The sequence below is a fragment of the Leuciscus leuciscus genome (genome assembly GCF_965113295.1).
Source record: "Leuciscus leuciscus genome assembly, chromosome: 17".
NCBI classification, from domain to species: domain Eukaryota; kingdom Metazoa; phylum Chordata; class Actinopteri; order Cypriniformes; family Leuciscidae; genus Leuciscus; species Leuciscus leuciscus.
Genome location: NC_138741.1, coordinates 4,675,678 through 4,699,551, shown reverse-complemented (window position 1 = coordinate 4,699,551; position 23,874 = coordinate 4,675,678). Strand labels below are relative to the sequence as shown.

Here is a 23,874-nt window from a genome sequence, read left to right as displayed (position 1 = left end):
AACTGTGTCCAACACTCATAATAAATCAGAATATTATAATGATTTCTAAAGGATCATGTGATAGACTGGATGTCACATGTGACACTGAAGACTGGAGTAATGATGCTGAAAATTCAGCTTTGCATCACAGAAATAAATTATTTTTTAAAGTATATTCAAATAGAAAACTATTATTTTAAGTTGTAATAATATTTCACAATATTACTGTTTTCTTTCTGTATTTTTGATCAAATAAACGCAGCCTTGATAAGCATTAGAGACTTCTTTCAAAAATATAAAAAAAATCGTAATGTTTCCAAACTTTTGACCTGTACTGTATATATAGAGTATATACTTGGAGCACTGAATCGCTTGGCTTCACTTCAGTTAAACTGACCTCCTCCTAATGAAATTTCATGAACTAATTGACTGAAGTGGTAATAATTCTCCGCTTCATTTCCTCCTAATTTTAAAGTCCACCTTTGCAGTTCTGTAATTAACAGTGCTAATTTTTAATTAGCTGACACTTTTATACAGTGCTACTTCAGAGTTCTCTTGTTACAGGGATATACTTCACAGCGGTGACTGGTAATCGTTCATCCCATTTAGGGTTTGAACCGACAACCTTATGTATGTGTTGTGCTGTTAAAAGCACAGACTGTGATGTGGGCCTCGATGATGCACACACAGGGCAATGGGTTCTTGGTGAAGAGCAAAGCGAATTGCACAACGGGTCAAAAACGAACACACACTCCCTCACAAATGGACAGGGTTCCGTAATATGGTCATGTTTTTGGGAAGAGTGCTGTGTGTTGGCTATGGGCGTGAGTGTGTTGCTTCATGGGCTTCAATCTTTAAAGGGATGTGGTGAATTGTGGTCTGTGGGATAACAGACTGTGATTAGGAAACATTTGTGTAATCCTCATCTTAAAATTATGTAACCCAAGTTAGGTAGAGTGTGTATGAATGTAAACAAGGAGTCATGCTGCGAATTACGTTCGAAAGTGAATGTGACTATGGCCTACTTACTTTAGAGAGCATTTGATGAGAATTTGAAGTGAGCACTCTGAAGGGAGCAGGGCATTACTCTCTCACACGTGTTGCCTAATATGTACCTCTCCTCCATTTTAAATTGAATCAAAATTGTACCTTGACAATAGTGGCGCTTGACCAATGCATCAGCACAGTATTTGATAACATAGCAGGAAAATGATTTCTTACTGCTTTTGCTGATAGCTCTTGGTAGGGACGGATTACAGTAGGTTCCCTGGAGCACCAGCTGCTATGAGGACACCCACCCAACCACCCCGAAACACACTCACACCATCTTGAAAGGGACATACAAATCAATGAAACGTGTCGTTGAAGAGAATATTTCTGAAGTCATACAATAGCTTTGTGTGATAAATAGAAATTCAAGCCAATATTCACTGAAAAACTTCACAAATCGGACTGATATGGTTCTTGTCACTCACTCAATGATACATTTGGAGGTGGAGATGCAGATTATCAGTGAATACTGATTTAAATTTTTACTTTTGAATCTTATGACTTTAGAAAAACTGGGCCTATGAGACTAGGAATGTCTATAGTTGCGTCCCAAAATAATGCACCATGTATTCAACCTTGTATGAATTTGATACGATTATTTTGCCATTCAACATCGCAGTCTGTTAGCCCCTCCCCCTCTGCTTCATGATTAAATCTGGGACAGTTGAGTGTATGAAGTGTTCAACATTACACACTTTGTTTGTTTGTTTTCAGTTAATTAAGTGCATCATCTGGATATTTAAAGTGCACTTTTTCTATTTGAATTTTTTAGTGTGAATGCATTACTCACACTATTTATACTACAAAACGGCATAGAATAGTGCACAAGTACACGAATTGGGACGCACCTTATGTCTTCCATCCATCCATCAATTTTCCCAGCCGCTTGTCCTACGTAGAGTTGCAGGCTATTCCAGCATCATGGGCCGCAGCCTGGAGCGGACGAATGGCCAGTCCATCGAAGGGCTAACACAACTGTATGGATGTCTTTTGTGTGGCTTTTACATCATTATGAAGCTTGAAAGCCTCAGTCCCCATTCATAATATAATGGAAAAGAGCAACTAGTGCGATTTTTCTGAATTTCTGAACTTTAGTATGTTATGCCATAAATACAGTCAAATGGGTTTGGGACAAATTGACAATGAGAAAATAATGACAGAATTTTCATTATGGATAAATGATTCCTATAACAAGTTGGTAACTGTGTGAGTAATGTTACAGTGTGTGCGTGCGTGTGTGTGTGTGTGTTCACTATTTGATGCTCTTCATGTGTTTTTTTTCTTTTCTTCTTCTTCTAGACGGGGGAGTTTTCTGCTCGATTCCTCCTCAAACTCCCTGTGGATTTTAGCAACATTCCCATCTATCTTCTCAAGGTAAGTCACATCCATCAATACTCACTCTCTGATAGCACATAAGCCCCTGTATCTTTGATTTGTTTGGAGAAAGGATGTTTATCAATGCATAAAAATGTCTCCACCAAACGTTGCATTAGAAAAAAGTGCATGTAAGAATAGGTCGCTCATTTCTCTGCTCTTGTTTGTGCGTGTGTGTGTAGGCTGCGAGTTGACTAATCAGCAGCCTGTCACTCCCAATCAACTCTGAGCTGTGTTGTGTCTGCAGGCCCTCTCTCTCTCTCTCTCTCTCTCTCTCTCTCTCTCGCCTCCCCTTCCAGTCACCCCGTGTCTTGCCCTCCCTCCCCTTGGTTTTTTTTCTTTTCTATTTGCCCGTCTCTGCCGCACTAGCATGTGTATGTTTGTGTATGTTAGTGGGCATGTGTGCGTGAGAGGGCGTGTACGGCCTCGGGAGGCCTTTGCTCTATGGCCTTTCCCAGTCTGAGCCATGTTTGTCCTCCCCAAGAGAGCTGAAATGATGGTAAACATACGGAAAACAGCAGCCTTTATCAGCATCACCGTCTCACCATTCAGTCCCTCAGCAGTACACTACACTCACGCATAGACATGTACAGTTCACTCCCAGTGGACCATACTGCACTGAAACTCACTTGAGCTACAGGTCAGCCTCCTTTTGTAAGGTCACCGGGGTCATTATTCCCAGCTGATATGTCATGAAGCTTGACATATCAAGACCCAGATATATGATATGAAATCAAAATGCGTTATAGCAGCTTTTCATCTGGTTCAAAGGAGTGTTGTACGTACACTTATTGTTGCAGTGTATTATTTCATTTACATTTAACATTTATGCATTTGCCAGACGCTTTTATCCAAAGTGACTTGCATTGCATTCAAGATATACAGTTTATCAGATCATGCGTTCCCCGGGAATCGAACACATGATCTTTTGGACAAGCTACAGAAATACTCAAATATCTCTCACCGAATTCTCAAATATTTTCTCGCCACTAGCTGCACCAAATTATACTGCAAAAATATGTCAGGCCTCTTAAACAGATTTCAGTTTCATTTGGTTTCCAGTTTTCTGTGAAACTGTTGTCTTGATATTAGCAGGTCCAAATATGTTATGCTCATTATGTAGGGATTTTCTTTCTTTTTTTTACGATCATTAATCAGAGTACATTTGTGCTGGAAAATATTTCCCTGCCTACATATACAATGTCCAACTATAATTATGATTTCTTATAAAATGAGGGTATATATGAAGAGTTCAGATGCGAAAGCCTCTTAGTGCCATCTGAAATGTTCTTCTAGAATGATCATTTTTATCAAGCTCGTATATTTAAGTTCAATAATTTCACTTAAATGGCAATGCAAATTACCTATTAATTGTCATTTAAGTGAAATCACTTAACTTAAATATACAAGCTTTATAAAAATGATCATTCTAGAAGAAAATATCAGATGGCACTTAGAGGCTTTCGCATCTGAACTCTTCATATAAATATATATATATATATATATATTCATTATGAAGACCTTGTGGTCTCCATAATGTAAGATCCTCGGTTTTATTTAAAAAAAATTCCATCAGTGCCTTGATTTAAGCTGTTTTCTACTGAGTTTTCCTAGTATCCGAGTAGTATGACAACTTTTGTAGTCGTGATTTGTCATAGTTGGCTTAATGCACTGACTATTTTCCACAGAAACAATTCACATCCAGATTTACCTCTGTAAGAGGCACTTGTGAAAGGCCAGTTGAGTGTACATCTGTACAATGGAAACATTTTTTTAAAATCTGCACCTAAATTTGCCTGAATGGCATCAAAAAGTAGCCAGAAATGGTCAATGGGATTCACTGGACAATTGACACAAAATGTACAGAAAATCAAATCCATATGTTGTTGCTGAAGTGTGTTGTTGTCTTAGTGAATAATTCGTTTTAATTAGTCAAATAATTAATTTGGTATAATGGAGTTTGTTTGATATAAGACACGGTCATGTGCATGTCAAAATAATTCTTAGTCTGAAAAATTTAAATATTAATTAAGGCCAAGAGAAATAAAAAATAAAAAAACTAACTGGTATGACTTCATTTAGACTTTAAATTGCCATTGGTCCACGAGGGCTACGTAAGGATGTGCTCTTTGACATGGGAATCTTTTCAGGTTCTCCTCTTCACTTTTCAAGGTCAGACATGAGTAAAAACATGAATACTTTGGCCAATTGCAGAGCGGTTTAAACATATTTGCATCTCTGTGATCAAATGCTTTCTTAACTGCTTTTATCTCACCGCTGTCATTATTGTTGTGTGTTTGTTGCATTTCTGAGAACATAGCTCGCAGCATGTATTTAATTACTCATTTAAACACTGCTCCCAAAATCTTGAGCTGTGCTGGAATGTTCACAAACATACTCAGCGATTTCAAACTTCTGTTTAACCCAAGTGAAGAATGAAGATCTAGTACATCGGGAAGAGATATTGAGGTCTTTAATATAATGGTTACTAATATGTACCTACCGGTATATTAATCAGAATTTTGGATCATATAAACAACTTACTCAGAATGTCCTCTGCAATGACTTGCATACTAGAGAAAACTGCATTTGACTGGAGCCACCAGTCTGAAATCCTCATTGATCAAAGTTATGGTTGCATGTTGAGAAAGTACTTTAGTCTGCAGGCGCTCTAACAGAAGATTGATTTATATCTGCACATGTCCAAATTAAAGTAATTTTGCCTATTACAAGACCAAGGAAGTTGTAGAAGGTCAAACTATCTGAGGAACTGGAGCCAAAAGGAGATTTCACAAGAAAACCCTTTGAATAAAAGGCTTAACCCAGGGGTGTTCAATCCTGTAGAGTTTTGCTCCAATCATAATTAAACACTTGAACCAGCTAATCAAGGTCGTCAGGATTACTGGAAACTTCCAGGCAAATGTGTTGGGGCAGGGTGGAGCCAGACTCTATAGGCCTTCCAGGATTGGACAGTTCTGGCTTAACCGGTATATGGACCGTAATGTGAAAATGTTCCATGTAAATGTGGTAATTGAGTTTTGCTTGGCAATGCTATCCTAACTTGAGAGCAAAATCAGAAGTGATATTATATATTAATAGTATATAATATCATATCACTGTCTCAGATGAAGATGCTTGTTAACAATGGAGAAAAGACAATCTCTGGTTTAGGGGTCCTATCTCTTTCTTCCTGTCCAATACCTCCCATTATAAGACGTTTGAAAGTCAGCAAACATCACAGCCTTTTGTTCACCCCTCTAAGTTGCTGGTAGATGGCATTTTGACTCTTCTAATCTTCATCAAATCTCCAATGACGTCCTCTCCTCTCCAGGTTTGCCTTTGCCCTCTGCTACAGCGCAGCGAGGCCATGAAGGCACCGGGAGGAATGGTGTCATGTACCATGATAGTTGCCTGGAGTGTGCCATCTCACTGGCTTTATCTTAGTAGGCTGGACATGTTTACCTTCCCAAATCCACTTGTGTACTTCGGGGCATCGAGGACTTGTCATGAGAGCAGTCTGCAATGGTGGAGAGAAATAGAGGACATTGGCACTGTGAAGTAATCCAGGCATCAGTAGTTTTTTTTTCCTGGTGAGGACAGAAAGACCTGCAACTGCTGTCTTGTCTGTCTTCTTTTGGATTGACTTATGGAGGACGAAGTGGGAGCCCTAACCCTTGCAAAAAATGTTTCATGTTTAAAAACCGATGCAAAATGATTGATGATTATCAGAATTCAAGCCCATTTCAGGCTTTCAAACAAAACACGAGTACTGTACCTCAGACAGAGCCGATCAGGCCTATACGCACACTACGCAAGTTGCGTAAGGCCCTGCAAATTACTCAAGGCCCCGCCTCCCCCTCGTGTCAAAGCGCGTCAATCAAAGTTTACAACATCGATGAGAAAATTTTACATTTTAGCTTTTATTCATTCACAGGATGCATTTTTGATATCAATAATTAAATTTTTACTATTTAAAATGTCAAATCTTGATATTAAGAATGTACTTTTTCTGGTAACAATGTCTATTTCTGGAGTCAGGAGTTACATTTTCATTAGTACTAGTTAAAGGAGGGAGAATTGTAGTGTAGTGGGAGCACTGGGGTGTCAGGTGTGACTGTGTGGCAAATGGCAAATGGTTTACAAGGCTCATGGGTCAGGTAGGAGGGACCCTTAACATAATTTTGCTTAGGCCGTGTGTCCACCAAAGCGTTTTTAGCTAGCTGGAAACGCTAGGCGCTCTGCTGAAAAATCCTAGCTATGAGCGCTTGAGAGCGTTTTGCCAGCGTTGCTTTTTTTTTCAGTTGAGACACTTTGCTTGTTATGATACGGAATATCCGCGAAAGTGTTACTAGTATCTAATTTCACACATATTTTGTTTCTGTGTTGATTCTATATTAAAATGTCGATACAATGTAATGTATTTTCTCTGGCTCTTGTTTTAAATGATTTTGTTCCGTTATTATGCTTGTTGTCGTCGTCTGTTGACGTTGTACAAGCAGAATGTGGTGGTTGGTCAGTATGGTATTAGTCCCGCCCCTCCTCCACTGTGATTGGACGGTTCGATAAAAAGTGACAGTGATGAGCGCTGCGTTTTACCCAAAGTTGAGCATTCTTCAACTCTCGGCGACCTGTAATAAACGCCGAACGCTCAGCGCTTCAGCGTGAAAAAAACCCGCTCAGCGCCTCTTTATGCTCATGGCGTTTTAAAAACGCGGCGCTCCCATTGAAAACAATTGAAAAAATACGCCAGCCGCGTGAAAAAAACTCTTTGGTGGACACACGGCCTTAGGGCCCCAGGGAGGTCAGGATCGGCTTGGACTGAGCATCGTTCACTGCTCTTTTGTTGGCTCTGTTTAGCATGATACCCGTTAAGCTCTAAATGTCAGCTGTCCTAGTTTGCGCAGCCATCGGTGAAGCGAGCTGAGGCTCTGTGCTCGTGACAAGCCTGATCAGTCTCACTTCACTGGAGCCGTACGGGCCGCTAGCCGAGACCTGGCTTCCTGTGCAACGGGTGAGGAGGAGGATTGTGCCGTTGGCCCTCAGGGAGACCACAACCACCGCCGTTGATTATTTTAGACAACTCCGGCGAGTCACGTGCCAGGTCTACAAGTTGCTTTTTGGCTGCTGATAAAGGGCCAATCGGTTGCTGTTGAATAGTCAAAATAGTGAAGTTACTGATCGCTTGAATGAAATATGAAGGAGTTAAACAAGGAAGGCTTGCTTCTGTCATGGTTTTAACATCGCCCAAGGAGCACTTATTGAAAAGCAGCAAATCTTGTAATTGCAACTTTTTATGTTATGCCTACATTAACACATTTAATTTAAAATCCGGTTCAAAAACAATGTCTCCAGCGAGTGAAATGAAAAGCAAAACGGATCACTGACGACGGGCCTATTCACACCAGGAATTAAATGAAAAAGCAAAACAAATCGAAGATGACATGTTTGTTCATGTCAAGAGTGAAATAAAAAAAGCATTCCAGTTTATTCACGTGCAAAATACAACCCATCTGAAACGACACTTGCGTGTGTTTTGACATTTGAGCTCGGGGGTGCCAAACCGAGCCAGTTGATTTGGGCTGTCACATTTTTAAACACATTTTTGCTTCTCTATATAGTAAACCTACAAAAACTTAACTCTTTGTGTACCATATTTAAGTGATTTTATGATAGATCAACAGCAAGTGCGTGAGATTGACATGGCAATCAGATTTTGCATGCAAATTTTCTTCTAATTTTGCTCTGTAAAACTTAGCACGTTGAAATGAGTGCATGTTTGTCAACACGATCTCAAAGGCTTTTATTAAAGGTATAGCGGAGGATCTTTCCAAATTTTAGATAAGACCCGCCCTCTCCACTTTTTGAAAAGTTTGATTGATTCACCAGAATGATTGACAATTAGGAGGACCAATAGTATAGGCTACCCACCAGGAAGTAAAACATCCTCCGCTATACCTTTAAGCAAATCAGTTTTCAGCAAATTTGGTTGTCAAAGTTAGTGGACGTTGTAAAAAAAACACAGCAGAATATCCAGTTTATGCCACACAACTGGCAAGCAGTATACCATAAAGATACTGATTTATCACGTGATTAACTCCTTATGCAAATGAGATTAGATGAAGGCATTAGTTTGATTGGATTTATTAATTCCTTTACAAAATAACTATTTAAATGGGATCAAAATACATTGTGCATATTTACTTTTGAGATAAAAAAAAAATATATATATATATATATTTCAATCACTAGAGCCAATCCCCCCAAGCTACACCCACATTTCACTCTCTTTAACACAGTAATATAGATAAATTCACTGACTGTAATGGCAATATAACTGCTGTGCTTATTATAAATAATAATTTATAAAATTATTTAAAGCAAGAAAATAGTTTAAGGTAGATAAAGATTAAACATAACTATTTTCATTTTGACAATTTCCATTTTCCTGTTTCCATCTAGTTCTGAGAACTCAAAAAAAGTCTTACTGGACATTGAGTTTGTTTATAGAGTGAAGGAAGAAAAAAAAAATGACCAAGAATAAAAAAATTAAAAAAAGATCCTTGCTTTTTCATCAGAATAATTTTGCCTCGTCCAAATCATATTTTTTTTTCCGTTTTTGTGGAAAATACTCAGTCTCACTTTAAAGAAGAGACTTTTTGAGAATTTGCACTGATTCTTGGTTTCTTTTTTTCTAGTACATCCGCACTCTACTGTACGTCCAGACGGCCACATCACATTCATCAGCCTCCCTGCCCTTCCTCATGCCACTTCAACTTAAATAGTTGGCCAATTAGTTTTACTCTAATTATGTTGTGAGTACTTTTCAGTCTTGATTTAAGTGCGCTCTTAACATCAGTGGCGGCAGTCGCCAGAGGCCTCGAGGTCTGTGCCTTTCTCCTCTCCTTTCTGTTCCCCAGCCTTATTTATGCAGGAGACACCCTCATTTTAATGCTCTCTTCCCTCATTCCCTTATTCCCATTCTTTCATGAGATCTTTAGACATGTCTGTCAAACCTTTTTGCATCTGAAGTGAGATGTGGTTTCCCTTTAAAAAAGGAAAAGATGAACGATTGCGAGAATCGTAACCTCATCATCATTAAACTCTTATGCAACAATTAATTTCAAGGCTGTCTGTGCCAATTTAAATCTTGATTATTATTTCAATTAAAGCAAATTAAACATAGCAGGAGAAATGTTCCCTCCTAATTTGCTTTTCTCTTGTGCATGTCACATGAACGGCATTCAAGATGGAGATCCTTTAGGTGAGACGTTAATATAAACTGTCATGGAGTTTTGTTCGACAGCCCCGGGCGTGGTTTGATTTTTAAACTGGGATATGCATTGACCGTCTCCAAGAGAAATGGAGAGTGGGTGTAAAACAGAAAGAAAGGAGAAAGACATGATTGAAGGGTTGAGGTTTAATGAATCGTTTTATCGTCAGTGCCGTAGAAACCCCCCGCTGCATTAAGCGCACATTGAATTAGACCATGAATTTTCTCGACACGGGCTCTGATTGACGTCACACACTCTGTCATAGGTACAAATTCCCAAGATTGTTCTCTGTATCTTTAATATGTGCTTCTCATGGACAGCATAGAGTGTAATTTAACAAATAAACCTGTAAGTGAAGATGTTTTTGTATTTATATGGGCTGTCACTCGTTCTGATCATAGACATCGTCACCGCTTATCTTTCATCTTTCCCTTCCACTGACCTATTTTTCCCCAACGGACAGATTATTGCTGCCTAAATAGAAAATGATGCTATTTTACACTGTCCTATCGTATCTGCATCAGAGCTCAACAGCACGTTATGTACCACAGTGCGATCTGGAAATTCGTGTTTATTCCAAAGGTTGCTGTCCGAATAAAGGGCGTTGTACACTATTAACATTTAGGCCGGCATTGGATTTATTCAGGTGTGGCTCGGACGTTAAAACCTTGAGAACTAAATGTGTGGTACTTAAATTTAAGGTGGAGCACCAAGGTATTTAGTGTTTCCGTTGGCGTGGATGCAGTTTTCTTGTTGAGGTACCGACTAGTAGGATATTACACGACAAAAGCATTATTACACAAATTAGCTTTTTTTCTGAAATATAACTTGTAATTGTTATTCTATGAGACATATATTGTTGACTTCAAAAACTAGGCATCCTGTCAAACTCTATCTATAGTACAGAACTTTGACCAAATTTCATCTGTCACTTGGTAGAAATGAACCACATTCTTCCATAAAAAATAAATAAAAAAAATCATTAACTATTGAAGGTAAAAGAAAACATAACCCAGCATTAAACATGTCTTGTAAATCACACTTCTTTATGTTGTTTACTTTATCATTTATAGAGTTGTAAGTGTTCCTGTGTATGTATGTTAATCATATTGCATGTTATTGGGCCTTTGTACTTCATAGAAATACATTTTAGTATTTGATTTTAAATACATCTCTTTTTTTTACATATAATTAATTGTATGATTTGATAATCTTGAGTCCTAAATCAGCACCAGTTAAGAGCCACTGATATGTGCCGTGTCTATTACAGTTTCATGACGTGAGTTGCCATCCTGCCAATGTTGTTCCGGTTGGCCTTTAGATCCAGGAAAGGTTCATTGACTAGATCTTACGTTACACTCTTTGATTTATTGTAAGAGATGTGAAGACTGTGTGCTCTCCGAAGGCATTTTATTTTGGAGAAAAGCTGCTTTGTGAAATGCATTATAACTGTGACCGGACTCGGAGCGTGCAAAGATGCTGTTATAGGAATTGTACGCCGGACAACTTCTTTAAGTGGACTGTGTGTGGTGCAGTTTAGTGTTTTCACATCCACACGATGAATGGCATCTGACAACAAACCGAATCACAGCAAAACCTCTGATGTGAAATCACCTGAACCTCTTCTCAACACCCTTATATAACTTGAGACATTTGATTTCGCTAGCCTTTAATAGTTGAGTTGATTGATTTAGCAACAATTAATATGTAAGAGAGTAGTGTTACTGTTCTCTCTTAGTACTCTCTTGAAATTGTAAGATCTGTGCTGGCCGACTAACATCAGACGTACTCGTGTCGTGGGGTTTTATGATTCATCTGCGGCGTACTGTGTTATAAGGGCTCTAAATTTAATTGACTCACTTTCTTTTGCATGTCAAGCACTGAGATACTGGAGTGTAAGACATCTGACATGGAAATCAAGGCAAGGCTTTGTATTAATTTTTTTATTGTTTTTTTTTTTGTTTGTTTTTTTTGTTAATCATAACTCAAGCATATGGTTGAAATTTGTAAGCCTCTCTATTGTGTACATACAGATGAAACTCGAAAAATTTGAATATCGTGCAAAAGTTCATTTATTTCAGTAATTCAACTTAAAAGGTGAAACTAATATATTATATAGACTCATTACATGCAAAGTGAGATATTTCAAGCCTTTATTTGTTATAATTTTGATGATTATGGCTTACAGCTTATGAACATTTTAAATGTTTCTGAGCTTTTGAATTTGGTGTTTTCATAAGCTGTAAGCCATAATCATCAAAATTATAACAAATAAAGGCTTGAAATATCTCACTTTGCATGTAATGAGTCTATATAATATATTAGTTTCACCTTTTAAGTTGAATTACTGAAATAAATTAACTTTTGCACGATATTGTAATTTTTCGAGTTTCACCTGTATACTGTGTTTTTTGTCATGAAAAACACATGATTAGCTCTATCTGATACCATATATACAGTCAAACCAAGATTTATTCAGACACCTTCAACATTTCTCACATTATCACTGTTTATCACATTTACTCACTGGTTTACACTCACAATACAGTTGATATTTCACTGGTTTTGGCCATACTTCTGTTAGACTGTCTCACAAATGAATTAGATTGAATAGGTGTCAGCTGTTACATTTAAGTACACAATTAGATAATACCAATTCAGGTCAACAAATTACCAAACAATAGTGTCATGCACCCATTAGTCAAGTCAAGTCACCTTCATTTATACAGTGCTTTTAACAACATAGATTGTTTCAAAGCAGCTTTACAATATCAAGAATTATATCTGGTGTCTGAATAATTTTAGGTTTGACTGTATATACACTCACTGGCCACTTTATTAGGTACACCTTGCTAGTACCCGATTGGACCCCCTTTTGCATTCAGAACTGCCTTAATTCTTCATGGCATAGATTTAACAAGGAGATTTTGGTCCATATTGACATGATATCATCACGCAGTTGCTCCAGATTTTTTTTGGCTGCTCATCCATGATGTGAATCTCCCGTTCCACCACATTCCAAAGCTGCTCTATTGGACTGAGATCTGGTGTCTCTGGAGGCCGTTTGAGTATTGTGACGGTGCGTAATCTTCACAATCCAATGGTCAGCAACAATACTCAGGTAGACTGTGGTGTTTAAGGATGTTTGGTTTGATTAAAACGAACCCCGGTGCAATTGCTCTGTTAGTGCCATCCGAACCCTGGTGACACCAAAAAAGCGGGCCGAGATTCACTTCCCAAACAAACTCTGGTGCGGATCGAATGAAATATGAACGCAACACGGATCAAAGACTTGTAAACGAACCAAAAACAAAAAGATGAGACACTAAAAAGGACAGAATGCTCACGTATATTGTTTTTTTTTCTCTCGCCATAGTCACAAGTTTGCCCATCACAGTTCAGTACAGGCGTCAGAACCACGTCTCCTCACAGCAGATCTTTGTTTGTGTGTGTGAAGGAGGGATTTTACATTTTATGAGCTCTTCACGAGTTCTCAGCTGGTCAAAATACCATTTTTATGTAGCTACGCACATTCAACGAGCGCATTTATCCCAGAACACAGCATTGTTTTGGATGTTCGGTAAGTTGCGTTGTGAAATATACGTCATAAAAGACGACCAATCAGGTTGTGAACATATCCCTATGCCTTTAGGTTCGGTATCTTTTGGTTTGGTTATATATTATGTTAAATATTTTATTTTAGATGTGTTCATTGTGATTATATTGGCTGGGTTTGAATAAGTTTATAAAACTGAAAGGATATCTTTACTTGGTGCATTTGGAAACAAAGCTTGTCTATTTCTAAATGTAATCGCGTGCATCTCTGATGATTATAATGTCCGTGTGTTGAAAAAAACGTATATTAAACACACTCGTAACCGACACACCCCAAAGCGGAGGCGTTATAGCGTTGCCAGTGGCACTGAGTGGAGTTTTGCTGCTGTAGTGGACACGCACCGTAAAGAGAGAGAGCACCCAGGACCAGGACCCATCCCATCTCTTCACTACCCATCCCTCACGATTCCCTGGCACGACAAGGTCACCAGTTCCCCTTTTGTTTTAACACTTTATTTCCCTCATTTTTTGGATTTCTTATGTTTATTTACTTTAATAAATGCCTCTCCGAGGCCTGGCACCACTCCCACCGTGTCTGTCATTTGCTCCTCCCGCCACAGTAACTAATAGCATTTAACACATACCAAATAATGCAAATGAATCACATACTTGAGTTACATTTTTTCATTTTTGTATTAATGCCAGTGCCATTTAAAGACAAACTCCTACACCAGCTGTATAAAGTGACAAGCAGTAAAAGCTACGTCTTCCATGCATTTAGTTTCTCTCCGCCATAATTGCTTTGTATTTCTCTGGCACTCGGTAGCCTCAACCACAGTGAAATCTCATTGTTTCCACATATTAAACATCAAATAGATTACCTGTGATTGTACGATGCCACACAGCATTTCCACTGCCCGTGTGGACACAGACAAATGCTGAAGCTGTGACACATTTTGACATTTATTTCTGGATCTTTCTCTCACGTTCTGTCTGAGACTCATGAAGCAGGTTGTTGAGTGCCCACATCCCGTCAGTGATCTCTCAGAGGCGTATCAATCTGAGCACCTGACGTCTCTGAAACGGCTCTCCCCGCTCCAGCAAAGCTCAGATTAGGAGAGGAGCAGAGTGACATAAAGCCCCTTTAACAGTGGCCTACACCCACCGTTCAGCTTTATGCCAGCGGCAGCACGGAGCTTTTGGCTGCTTGTTTGTTTATCTGTTCTGCGCTGCATGTGGAGTCTCTATCCTCTCATGTATTAGCACCGCTGTTGGGATATGTCAAGCTGACTGACGAGGTCACGTCAAGAACTTTCATTTCTGCCAAGATGATGTTGTTAAAAATATTGCCATTTACTGAATATACCTGGAATTATCCACTGTTTGGAATCAGAGAATTGGGGCGATAAGCACACAAGCAGAGACTGTTTTGGAAAGTTCCTCTTTGCTTTTGCGTAGGACTTTCTCTTTTTTTCTCTTTGTGTGGCAGTAATGTTTCTGGAGAACTGTTTGCCCAACACAAGCGTGTTGAGTAATGTGATGACAGGAATGAAATGCCATAATACCTCCAGAACACTCATAATCTCATTGGCACTCCATGTCCACTCACTCACTGTCTTGCAAAAAAAAAAAAAATATATACATGTTTACTTTTACTGTGCAAACATGGAGTAATGGATCTGACAAGAATGTTATGTTGGAGACTGTGGGTATGACATCAATGGCTATGACTTCAACACCCTTCTTTAAGATGACATTCAGTGTATAATTAACTGCCCAACAGACACGCTTGCCTCTCTCCATTGCCTTGTGTGCTCATGTGTACACCAACTGAAAAAAGTAACTGTGATTTAACGGTAAAAGACCGTAAAAATGCAACAGTAAAAACTTGTTAATTGGTTCCCAGTCAGTTTCCTTACTATATACGGTGAATAACTGTAATAGATCTAACCTTTCATTTAATGTCATTTTACAGTAAAATACTGTTAAATTTACAGCTTTTGGAAGTCATTGTATAATTTACAGTGAAACACCGTAAATTGACATTCCCAGAATTCCTTGCATGACACTTCCCATTAGATTTATTTACGTTGAAATAACTGTTTATTCTTAGTTTTTCTCTCTCTAATCGTTTATGATTAAACGAGTTTTTTACCGTAAATTTCAGATTTTTTACAGTATAGTTGTTGGTGTTTCAGTTCATTATGTGTAGGGCATAAGTCAGTAAATCAAGTTTCTTTGTGTAAAACACACTGTCATTCAAGGACATGGCAACATTGCAAACTGTAAAGCTCTCAACAAACCTGATAGAAATCTAATCAAAAACTTGAAATGTCTGTCTTCAACCAATCACAATCATGTATCCCACGATTGCACACTGTTTCAGTCAGAGTTTGTTTGCAAGTATTTACATCAAAAGTGTCATACCATAAATGTCTGTGGGAACTCTGAAATCATATCCAAATGTTTACTTAAACAACATCCCAATCATATCCATGTTTTACACAGCATTTCTTTCAAGTTGCCAAATAACACAATATAGCTGCCAAATAATATTGTTTACGACTAATCATAGAGAAAGAAAAACAAGCAAGAGATCTAGACATTACACCGTGCACCTGTGTGATCAAAGCAGATTCTTCTATATGGCACACTGTGCCCGTTCGAGACACTCCCTGTTCTGTGCGTGACTGTAGAACATTTCATGCCAATGCCAGTAGTCGTAATTTGCAGGCGGATTGAGCGCTCCAACAGTAAACACTGACTCAGGCCCAAGGAATCTTAAAAGCTTTGAAGTAATTGCAGGTTCCTCCTGTTTCTCCACCATCGCTTGGCCATCAGAAACCAGAGCTGTGCCACAGCAAACATCTGTAAGAGAGGAAATAAGCTGTCCAACACCGATCTCTATAGGGCTTTTTGATCTCTGTGTTCAGATTAATGAGCTGTGTCTACTGTTTTGCAGCAGAGATACAGCCAGAGATATGGTGTATATATATATATGTGCACTGCTTGACAAAAGTTGGGAATTATTACTTTTTAAAATGTTTTTGAAAGAAGTCACTTATGCTCAGCAAGGCTGCATTTATTTGATCAAAAATACAGTAAAAACATTAATATTCTGAGCTATAGTATTCAGTGCAATCACAGGAATAAATTACATTTTAAAATATATTCAAACAAAACAGTTCTTTTAAATTATTGTTTTTCAATATTACTGTTTTCACTATATATTTTTTTATAAATAAATACAGCCTTGCTGAGCATTAGACGACTTTCAGTTAAAAAATCTTTGATTCCAAACTTTTGCCCAGTATATGAATCCCTCATTACTGACATGTAAATAATCTCAGTAAGAAGGGACCAGCATATCAATTAAGAGCAAAAAAAAAACACCCCACTGTAAACCCTAATGCTCAAGATATTTAACTGGTTTGAGTAGGGTAAACTTATTAATTTACTTTTATGAGTCTTTAGAATTTTTTTTTATTTTTTGAGTTCACAAAAGTGACACATTCTAAGTAATCTGAATTGTTTCATTGTTTTGAGTTTAATGAATTTGTTTCTTTTAATTTAGACCAACTTAAATTGAACTGAAACTGGGCTGGGATTTTAGCATTAGATAGTTAAATTATCTAGTTAAAGCTAGCCAAGTTTCCAAGTTTTTGTTGAAATTATATGATCATTTTTAAGTTAAATGAATGAATGAAAGCTTACTCAAATATTTAATGTTAAGAGCAATTAAAATGTCTGGGTACAAAATAAAAATAAATTCTGCTTTCTTAAACTTTTCTTAAACGTAAAAAATGTATTATTAACTTAAATTTTTTGGTGTAACTGATTACCTCAAATGTTTTGAGTTATGTTAACTTATCCGGGTTTATAGCGGGGATTTTGCATTGACGAGCCTTACTTTTATTTCCTTTAAAAAAAATTACAAATCCAGCTCATGTATATGTGCATAATGTATACAATCTTTGGCCCAGTGTGCGTCAATAATGGCTTGCTTTTTTTCTCTCTCCTGACATTCATAATGTTCACCCTCTGTGCCTTTTCATAGCAGTAAAGCTAGCAAAATCTCTGTAAAAACTCAGCAGAAGTCTGTGAACCTTTGAGAATGCCACCGCCGCATGTTCAGCTGAGATCCCCTTGACATTAGCATCACTTTTATTCAGAGTGTAATGAGTAAAAAAAAAAAAAAAGAGTGAGCAAGAAAAAAAGACAGATAATTGCTGGTTTGAAGATCTTTAATGCAACAGGCGATGAAGCACTGAAAAGAGCAGCTAAGCCCATCACTCCGACAAACAATCAGGCTGCTGTTTAAGAGTCCAAATTATAGGTTGGGCTGGGCCTGAGGATCAAAATAAAATGTCAGAGGAGAAGTTCACAAACAAGAGTCAAATTGGTTGGAAAGACAATGGATCTGAGCAGTGTGTTGGCATGGAAGCCAAGTAAATAAGTAAAGATTTTGGCCAATGAAGACTCTACAAAGTCCATCGCTCTGAAAAGAGCTGGAAAATGTACTTGAGTTTCATCAGGCTGTGTGCATCAGTCATTTACTTTTATTAGTCATACTTTTTGCTCCATGGAACATAAACAGAGAAGTTTAAGTCATTTACTATTGGTTGGGTATTTTAATTTTTACTATTCAGATTAACTATCGATTCTGATTCTTATTCATTCCTAAATTCCTAAAAAAAACATGGATATCATTCACATTTATTGCAAGTCTTATTGCAAAATATTAATTAATATTTTCATTGTGGCTGAATACCATGAACAAAAATCAACAGGCTAAAGAACATTTACACAAGGAACTTTTGCCTGTTTATTAAAAAATACCATTGCAAAAACAATTAGCTTAACTAATATAAATTTCAAGCATTATTGAAGACAAGTAAACGCTCCGTAATTAAAAAGATAAATTAGAAACTGCACAAATAAATACAACTTGAACAAAGACACGATTGAAACAAACTGTGTTTTAAGATTTTCAGCTATTCAGGTACAGGAATCGTAATCAAATGTAAAATAACACTGCACTTTATAAATTAAATATACATTAGAAACATAGTTACACAAAGTTATTCAGTTAAGAACAGCGAGTGAATTTTCTCTTCATCTTTTGTTGTTTGATTGAGGTTATTATAGAGATGGCCGGAGGAATATTAGGCTGCTGTCACTTTAAGAGCTGCACGGATCCAGTATACGGTTACACATGCGTTTTCTCTATCGACTGTTTACGTTCACTTAAAACATCACCCACTCTGTTTATGAGGATATTTTGATATTTTTTGTGTGTGAATTTGTCCGTTCAAGTGCAAAAAGGCGCGGAAGAGAACTCAGTTTAGTATCGCGCACTATACTATTCAGTATATACACTTCCTGTGCGCATGCTTTGGATGTGCTTGCGATTCTTCTTGTGCTTGAATGGTTTAAAATCACATTAAAATCACTTTTTTCTTTGCGCACAGCATGCGGGTCTTCTTGCGCTTGAACGGTTTAAAGTCATATTCAAATGCACACAAAGAAATCGATAAGAGGAATCGAAATTTTAATTTTATATCGAGTATCTGATGCCTGACCTGAAGTAATAGATTCCAAAAATGAAATAGATTTTCGATTCCCAAACCCATCATATGGACTTTTATGTTGTGTTTAATCCTTTTTGAAACTTGATAGCCCAATGCTTTTTGTTAAATGGGGGAAAAAAAGGCAAGACGTTTTTCTAAATATCTCTTTTTGTGTTCGATGAAAGAGACAGAAAGGCATACAGAGTCGGTGAATAAATTATAACAGAGATTTTACATTTAAGAGGACTATATCTGGAGAAACCAGATTTTTTTTAGCACATTGTATATAAAGGATTTGTCTTGGCAGTCCATCCTTGGGTGGTGTGTCAAAAACCTTACCCGTAATACAGGAAACGAACAGCATTTTTGCTGACTTGACTTTTACGCATCCGGTGTGTGTCACAAGTGGGTGTTTGTGGTTGCAAAATCATAGAAATGTGTAGAAAGCATGCATTGGCTGCCTGCCATCACAAGACCAAGTGAAGTGCCAGGTGATCATACTTCTCAAATCAAGGATACCGTCGAGTCACTACAGGGATCTAGATGCATTACGCTTTTGTTATCCACACCTATCTATATGCTTTTAATGTGTTAATAGCCCATGATTGTTGTAATTACACTCAATTGCCTTGACAAATATATTGACTATTTCTATCTTTATTGATTACTACAGTATTAAAGACAGGTTATACATATAGTATTACTTGGTATTAAAGGTAATCTTTTTTTCTTAGTCCAGCGTCTTTGTTGATTTCGTCTTATTTGCGTATGTGTATTGCCTCATAATTCCATGACAGTAGTCACACTTAATTACCAGAGGAGAACAAAAAAAACACATATTAACCTATCTCAGACCACTGAACCCAGTGCACACCCATTACACCCACTCTTGCCCTGTAAAGTGTTTCGCTTTAATCCCACAATTAGTGCTTGCTTGTTGAAGCATTTTTAAAATCTCCATTATAATATGCAACAAAGTGCCCATAATTTCACCTATTAAACCTGATTAACCAGTGCTGTTTTTAATCCAGTGAAAATCATTTGTCGGGATCATTATATGGTCTGTACAGTATAAGGGTCAAATATTTGGAGTAATGGAATAATGTTTTTGTTTTTATGTTTTTGAAAGATGTCTCTTATTCTCACCAAGGCTTCATTTATTTGTAAATGTAAATGTAAATTCATTCTAGTGATGGCGAAGTCGTTATAAATTGTAATATAAAAGTCTTTACTGTCACTTTTTAATACATTTAATGCATAATTTCTGAATAAAAGTATTAATTTATTTTATTTTAAAAAAAATACGCTTTTGAATCACAGTTTCTACAAAAATATTGGTAACACTTTACAATAAGGTCTAATTTTTTTACATTAGTTAATGTATTAATTCAAATTAACTAATGAGCAGAGCATTTGTTACTGTATTTATTAATCTTTGTTAACATTAGTTAAAGGAACACTCCACTGTTTTTTTAAAATAGGGCTTATTCACCTTCTTTCCTACATTTAGATGGGTGGGCAAATGCATTTTTGTCTCAGTGCATGCATTGTTTTAGTTTGACAGGGTCGGCGCTAGCTTAGCTTAGCATAATGAATGGAATCCTTTGTTGCCAGCTAGCATGTCCTGAGTAAAAGTGATATAAAAAAAAAAAAAACCTAATTACTTCTTGTGGCCTGCGTATTCACAACGAGTACAAATAGCGATGCAGATTAACACTAGGCGATTTCCTATGCGGATAAAGAAGGTGAATAAGCCCTATTTAAAAAAAACGGTGGAGTGTTCCTTTAATGTATTAACTCAAAGTAACTAATAATGAGCAGTGCATTTGTTGCTGTATTTATTAATCTTTGTTAACATTAGTTAAGAAAAATACAACTGTTCAATGTTTGCTCATGTTAGTTCAGATCATTAACTAATGTGAACAAATGCAAACCTTTGATTTTAATTATGTATTAGTAAATGTTGAAATTAACTTTAACTAAGATTAATAAATGCTGTAGAAGTATTCATTATTGGTTCATGTTAACTATTAAAGCCTTATTGTAAAGTGTTACCAAATATTAAGCAGCAAAAACTGTTTTTAACATTGATGATAAAAAGAAATGTTTCTTGAGCACAAAATCGGCATATTAAAATGATTTCGGGAGGATCATGTCAACACTGTAATAAATTACATTTAAAATATATTAAAATTATTTTAAATTGTAATATTTCACAATATTTTACTGTGTTTTTGATCAAATAAATGCAGCCTTGGTGAGCATAAGAGACTTCTTTGTTCTTTCAACAACAACAAAAATTGCTTAATTATAACTATTAGGGTGTGTGTGTGTGTGTGTGTGTGTGTGTGTGTGTGTGTGTGTGTGTGTGTGTGTGTGTGTGTGTGTGTGTGTGTGTGTGTGTGTGTGTGTGTGTGTGTGTGTGTGTGTGTGTGTGTGTGTGTGTGTGTGTGTGTGTGTGTGTGTGTGTGTGTCTACATGATGCAAGTATTTTGGTTGCACAGCAGTTACAAGGTGTTTTGAATGGTTTGTAAGCACATTGCTATGCGGTTGCCTGATAATTCCCAATAATAGATAAGTCAATAGAGCTCAACCTATGATATTCTGTTCATGAGACTCTGGTCTCTAGATATTGTCTGTCCTTCACTGTAAGCCTTTATGGAAATTCCTATTAAAATTGTCCATGAGATGCGTGCCAAACGTAATACTTGGGGTATCAACAATAGGAGCATCACTAAACCAATAGTTTGCATGTGATTGTTGGTAAGAGGCCATTATGGTAAGACACTATCACATGTATCTCACATCTGCTGTGAGGGAGTGATACAACTACAGGAAACATCAAACAGAGCATATTCTGACTCCATGTGTGTCTGAGCAAACTCTCAGACTCTTCAGACCTCCATTAATGCAAGCCAGCACAGCTGAATCTTTGGTCTTAGCGTGTAAACTCGCCATTATCTGCGCGAAGGGCTGGATCGGGCTAATGAGGGCCCGTCGTTCTGGTTTAGCCCCTAGGGAGGAATGGTGCTCCCAAACTCTCCAATGGTGGGTGGCCTCCTGTTTGAAGTAGTGTAGATGTTGCAGTGGCTGTGTGTGTGTGTGTGTGTGTGTGTGTGTGTGTGTGTGTGTGTGTGTGTGTGTGTGTGTGTGTGTGTGTGTGTGTGTGTGTGTGTGTGTGTGTGTGTGTGTGTGTGTGTGTGTGTGTGTGTGTGTGTGTGTGTGTGTGTGTGTGTGTGTGTGTGTGTGTGTGTGTGTGTGTGTGTGTGTGTGTGTGTGTGTGTGTGTGTGTGTGAGGGCCACATGATGAAGCCTGGAAACACACACACACACACACACACACACACACACCTGATGCACTTCTTTTAGCCAGCGTGATTGCTTTGGGATCCAGGGCGAAAGGGTTTTAAATGACACAGATGTCTCAGATTTGTTGCTTTGGCTTAGACCTGCTTGTGATAAAAATGTCATATAAGACATAGATGATTTGGCTTTTGGTTAATATTCTCTGGTTTACAGGCCTAAATATGTCTTGTTATTAGGGTTATCTTAAAATATATATAGTTTATACAATCCAGGCTTATTAGAAAAACATACCTTTACCCTTTTTTTCTTTTTTTTCTGTGTGCAAATCTTCAAAAACTTTCCAGTAAAACACAAACAACTTTCATTTAATTCATTCACACACATTTAATTGCAGGGACAGATTAATATTTAATAAAGGCTTATTTTCCCCACAGTTCCTTGCACAATACTCTCTTGTCACCTCAAATCACTTACCGTAGCGCTTGAAATGAAAACTAATACATTTTGGGCATTTGCATCACATAACCATCTCTATATCTATAGATTTCTTGCGTAGTAAATACAGCATTGTGTCAATTTTAGCACCAGTCACTGAATATTTCACTTTGGAAAGTATCACAAAACTTGAAAGAAGCAACATAATATAATTTTGCAGAAATGTCGCCACATGCACGTTTCTCCAGTGAGCCTGGGCTGAGTTTATAATGCTCTTATTGAGCTCTCTGTCAGGATTGCTTATGCTAAGGCGGGAGTACAACACTATTATTGATACCTGGAAAAAAAAATCACATATAAAAACAAGTATACGGGAAGCAGAGGATGTGTTGAAATTTGTGGAATTCTGTGGAACTTTCCGTGGAATTCTGTGTAGCTATTCTAATCTTCCCCCACATATTCCATGCAAGTGAGTAGATACCTTTCTATTTGACTTTTTTGGCACTAAATATGAAACTAATCATCAGGCCCATGTGTGATTTCTGTGCTGAATTTTTTTTCTTTTTCTTTTTTTCTTTTTAAGTAAAAGGCTGAATTCTGTGAGTGGAATCCATTCCACAGAATTCAGCCATTAAAAAGGAAATTGCCCAAAATGTGGAGAGCACTGCTCTTTTATTGGTGGCTGAAAACACAAATTAGCCAAAAATATGTATTAAACAAGTCCACAGAACATTGTGAAGGAATGTGAAAGCTTTTTTATAGAGTTCTTCAGATGCTAGTCTGTCACCAGCTGCACAGATCCAACCTAAATCAATTTTAAAATGCCGTCTTAGTCTCTAATAAAGTCTAATAAAGCCCAGGTCTTGATGTTTGTTGACCGCTCTGCTGCACCCAGAAGCAATTTACTGACAGAACAGAGGGAATCTTGACCTTCAAAACTGTTATTGCCACAAGCAATTACAGCAAATGCTTATTTTTTGTACCATTTGTCCTCCTCTCTGCCTTCCCCTCCTTGTGTTTGAGCTAACAGTTGTGTTTCATTTGCACAACGTGTTAACTAATTAGATTAATTAATCAAGGTTAATTAATCCGAGAAGCGACGACTGACTGAGCAGAGGGAACGGCGGAGGGGTTGCTCACGCGGCACTCTCTGCGTGAACCCCACACACACACACACACACACACACACACACACACACGACACGCACACGCGCGCGCGAAACGAGAGGAAGACAGCGAAAACATCAGATCTGTGAGGAGGAAAGGGGATCTTTTTCAAAAGCTGAGACTGCTTTGAATAAACCACAGGAAATCTGTGACAAGGAAACAGCCGA

The 23,874-nt window shown here is 37.5% G+C and overlaps 1 protein-coding gene across 1 annotated transcript in view; it reads left to right on the top strand.

Annotated features, from left to right (window-relative positions):
* Nucleotides 1–23,874, top strand: part of babam2 (BRISC and BRCA1 A complex member 2) — a 99,820-nt gene that overhangs the window by 42,118 nt on the left and 33,828 nt on the right. The window contains exon 6 of the mRNA XM_082143851.1: nucleotides 2,329–2,403. Coding sequence (XP_081999977.1) covers nucleotides 2,329–2,403 — 75 coding nt within the window. The remainder of the gene's footprint in view (nucleotides 1–2,328; nucleotides 2,404–23,874) is intronic.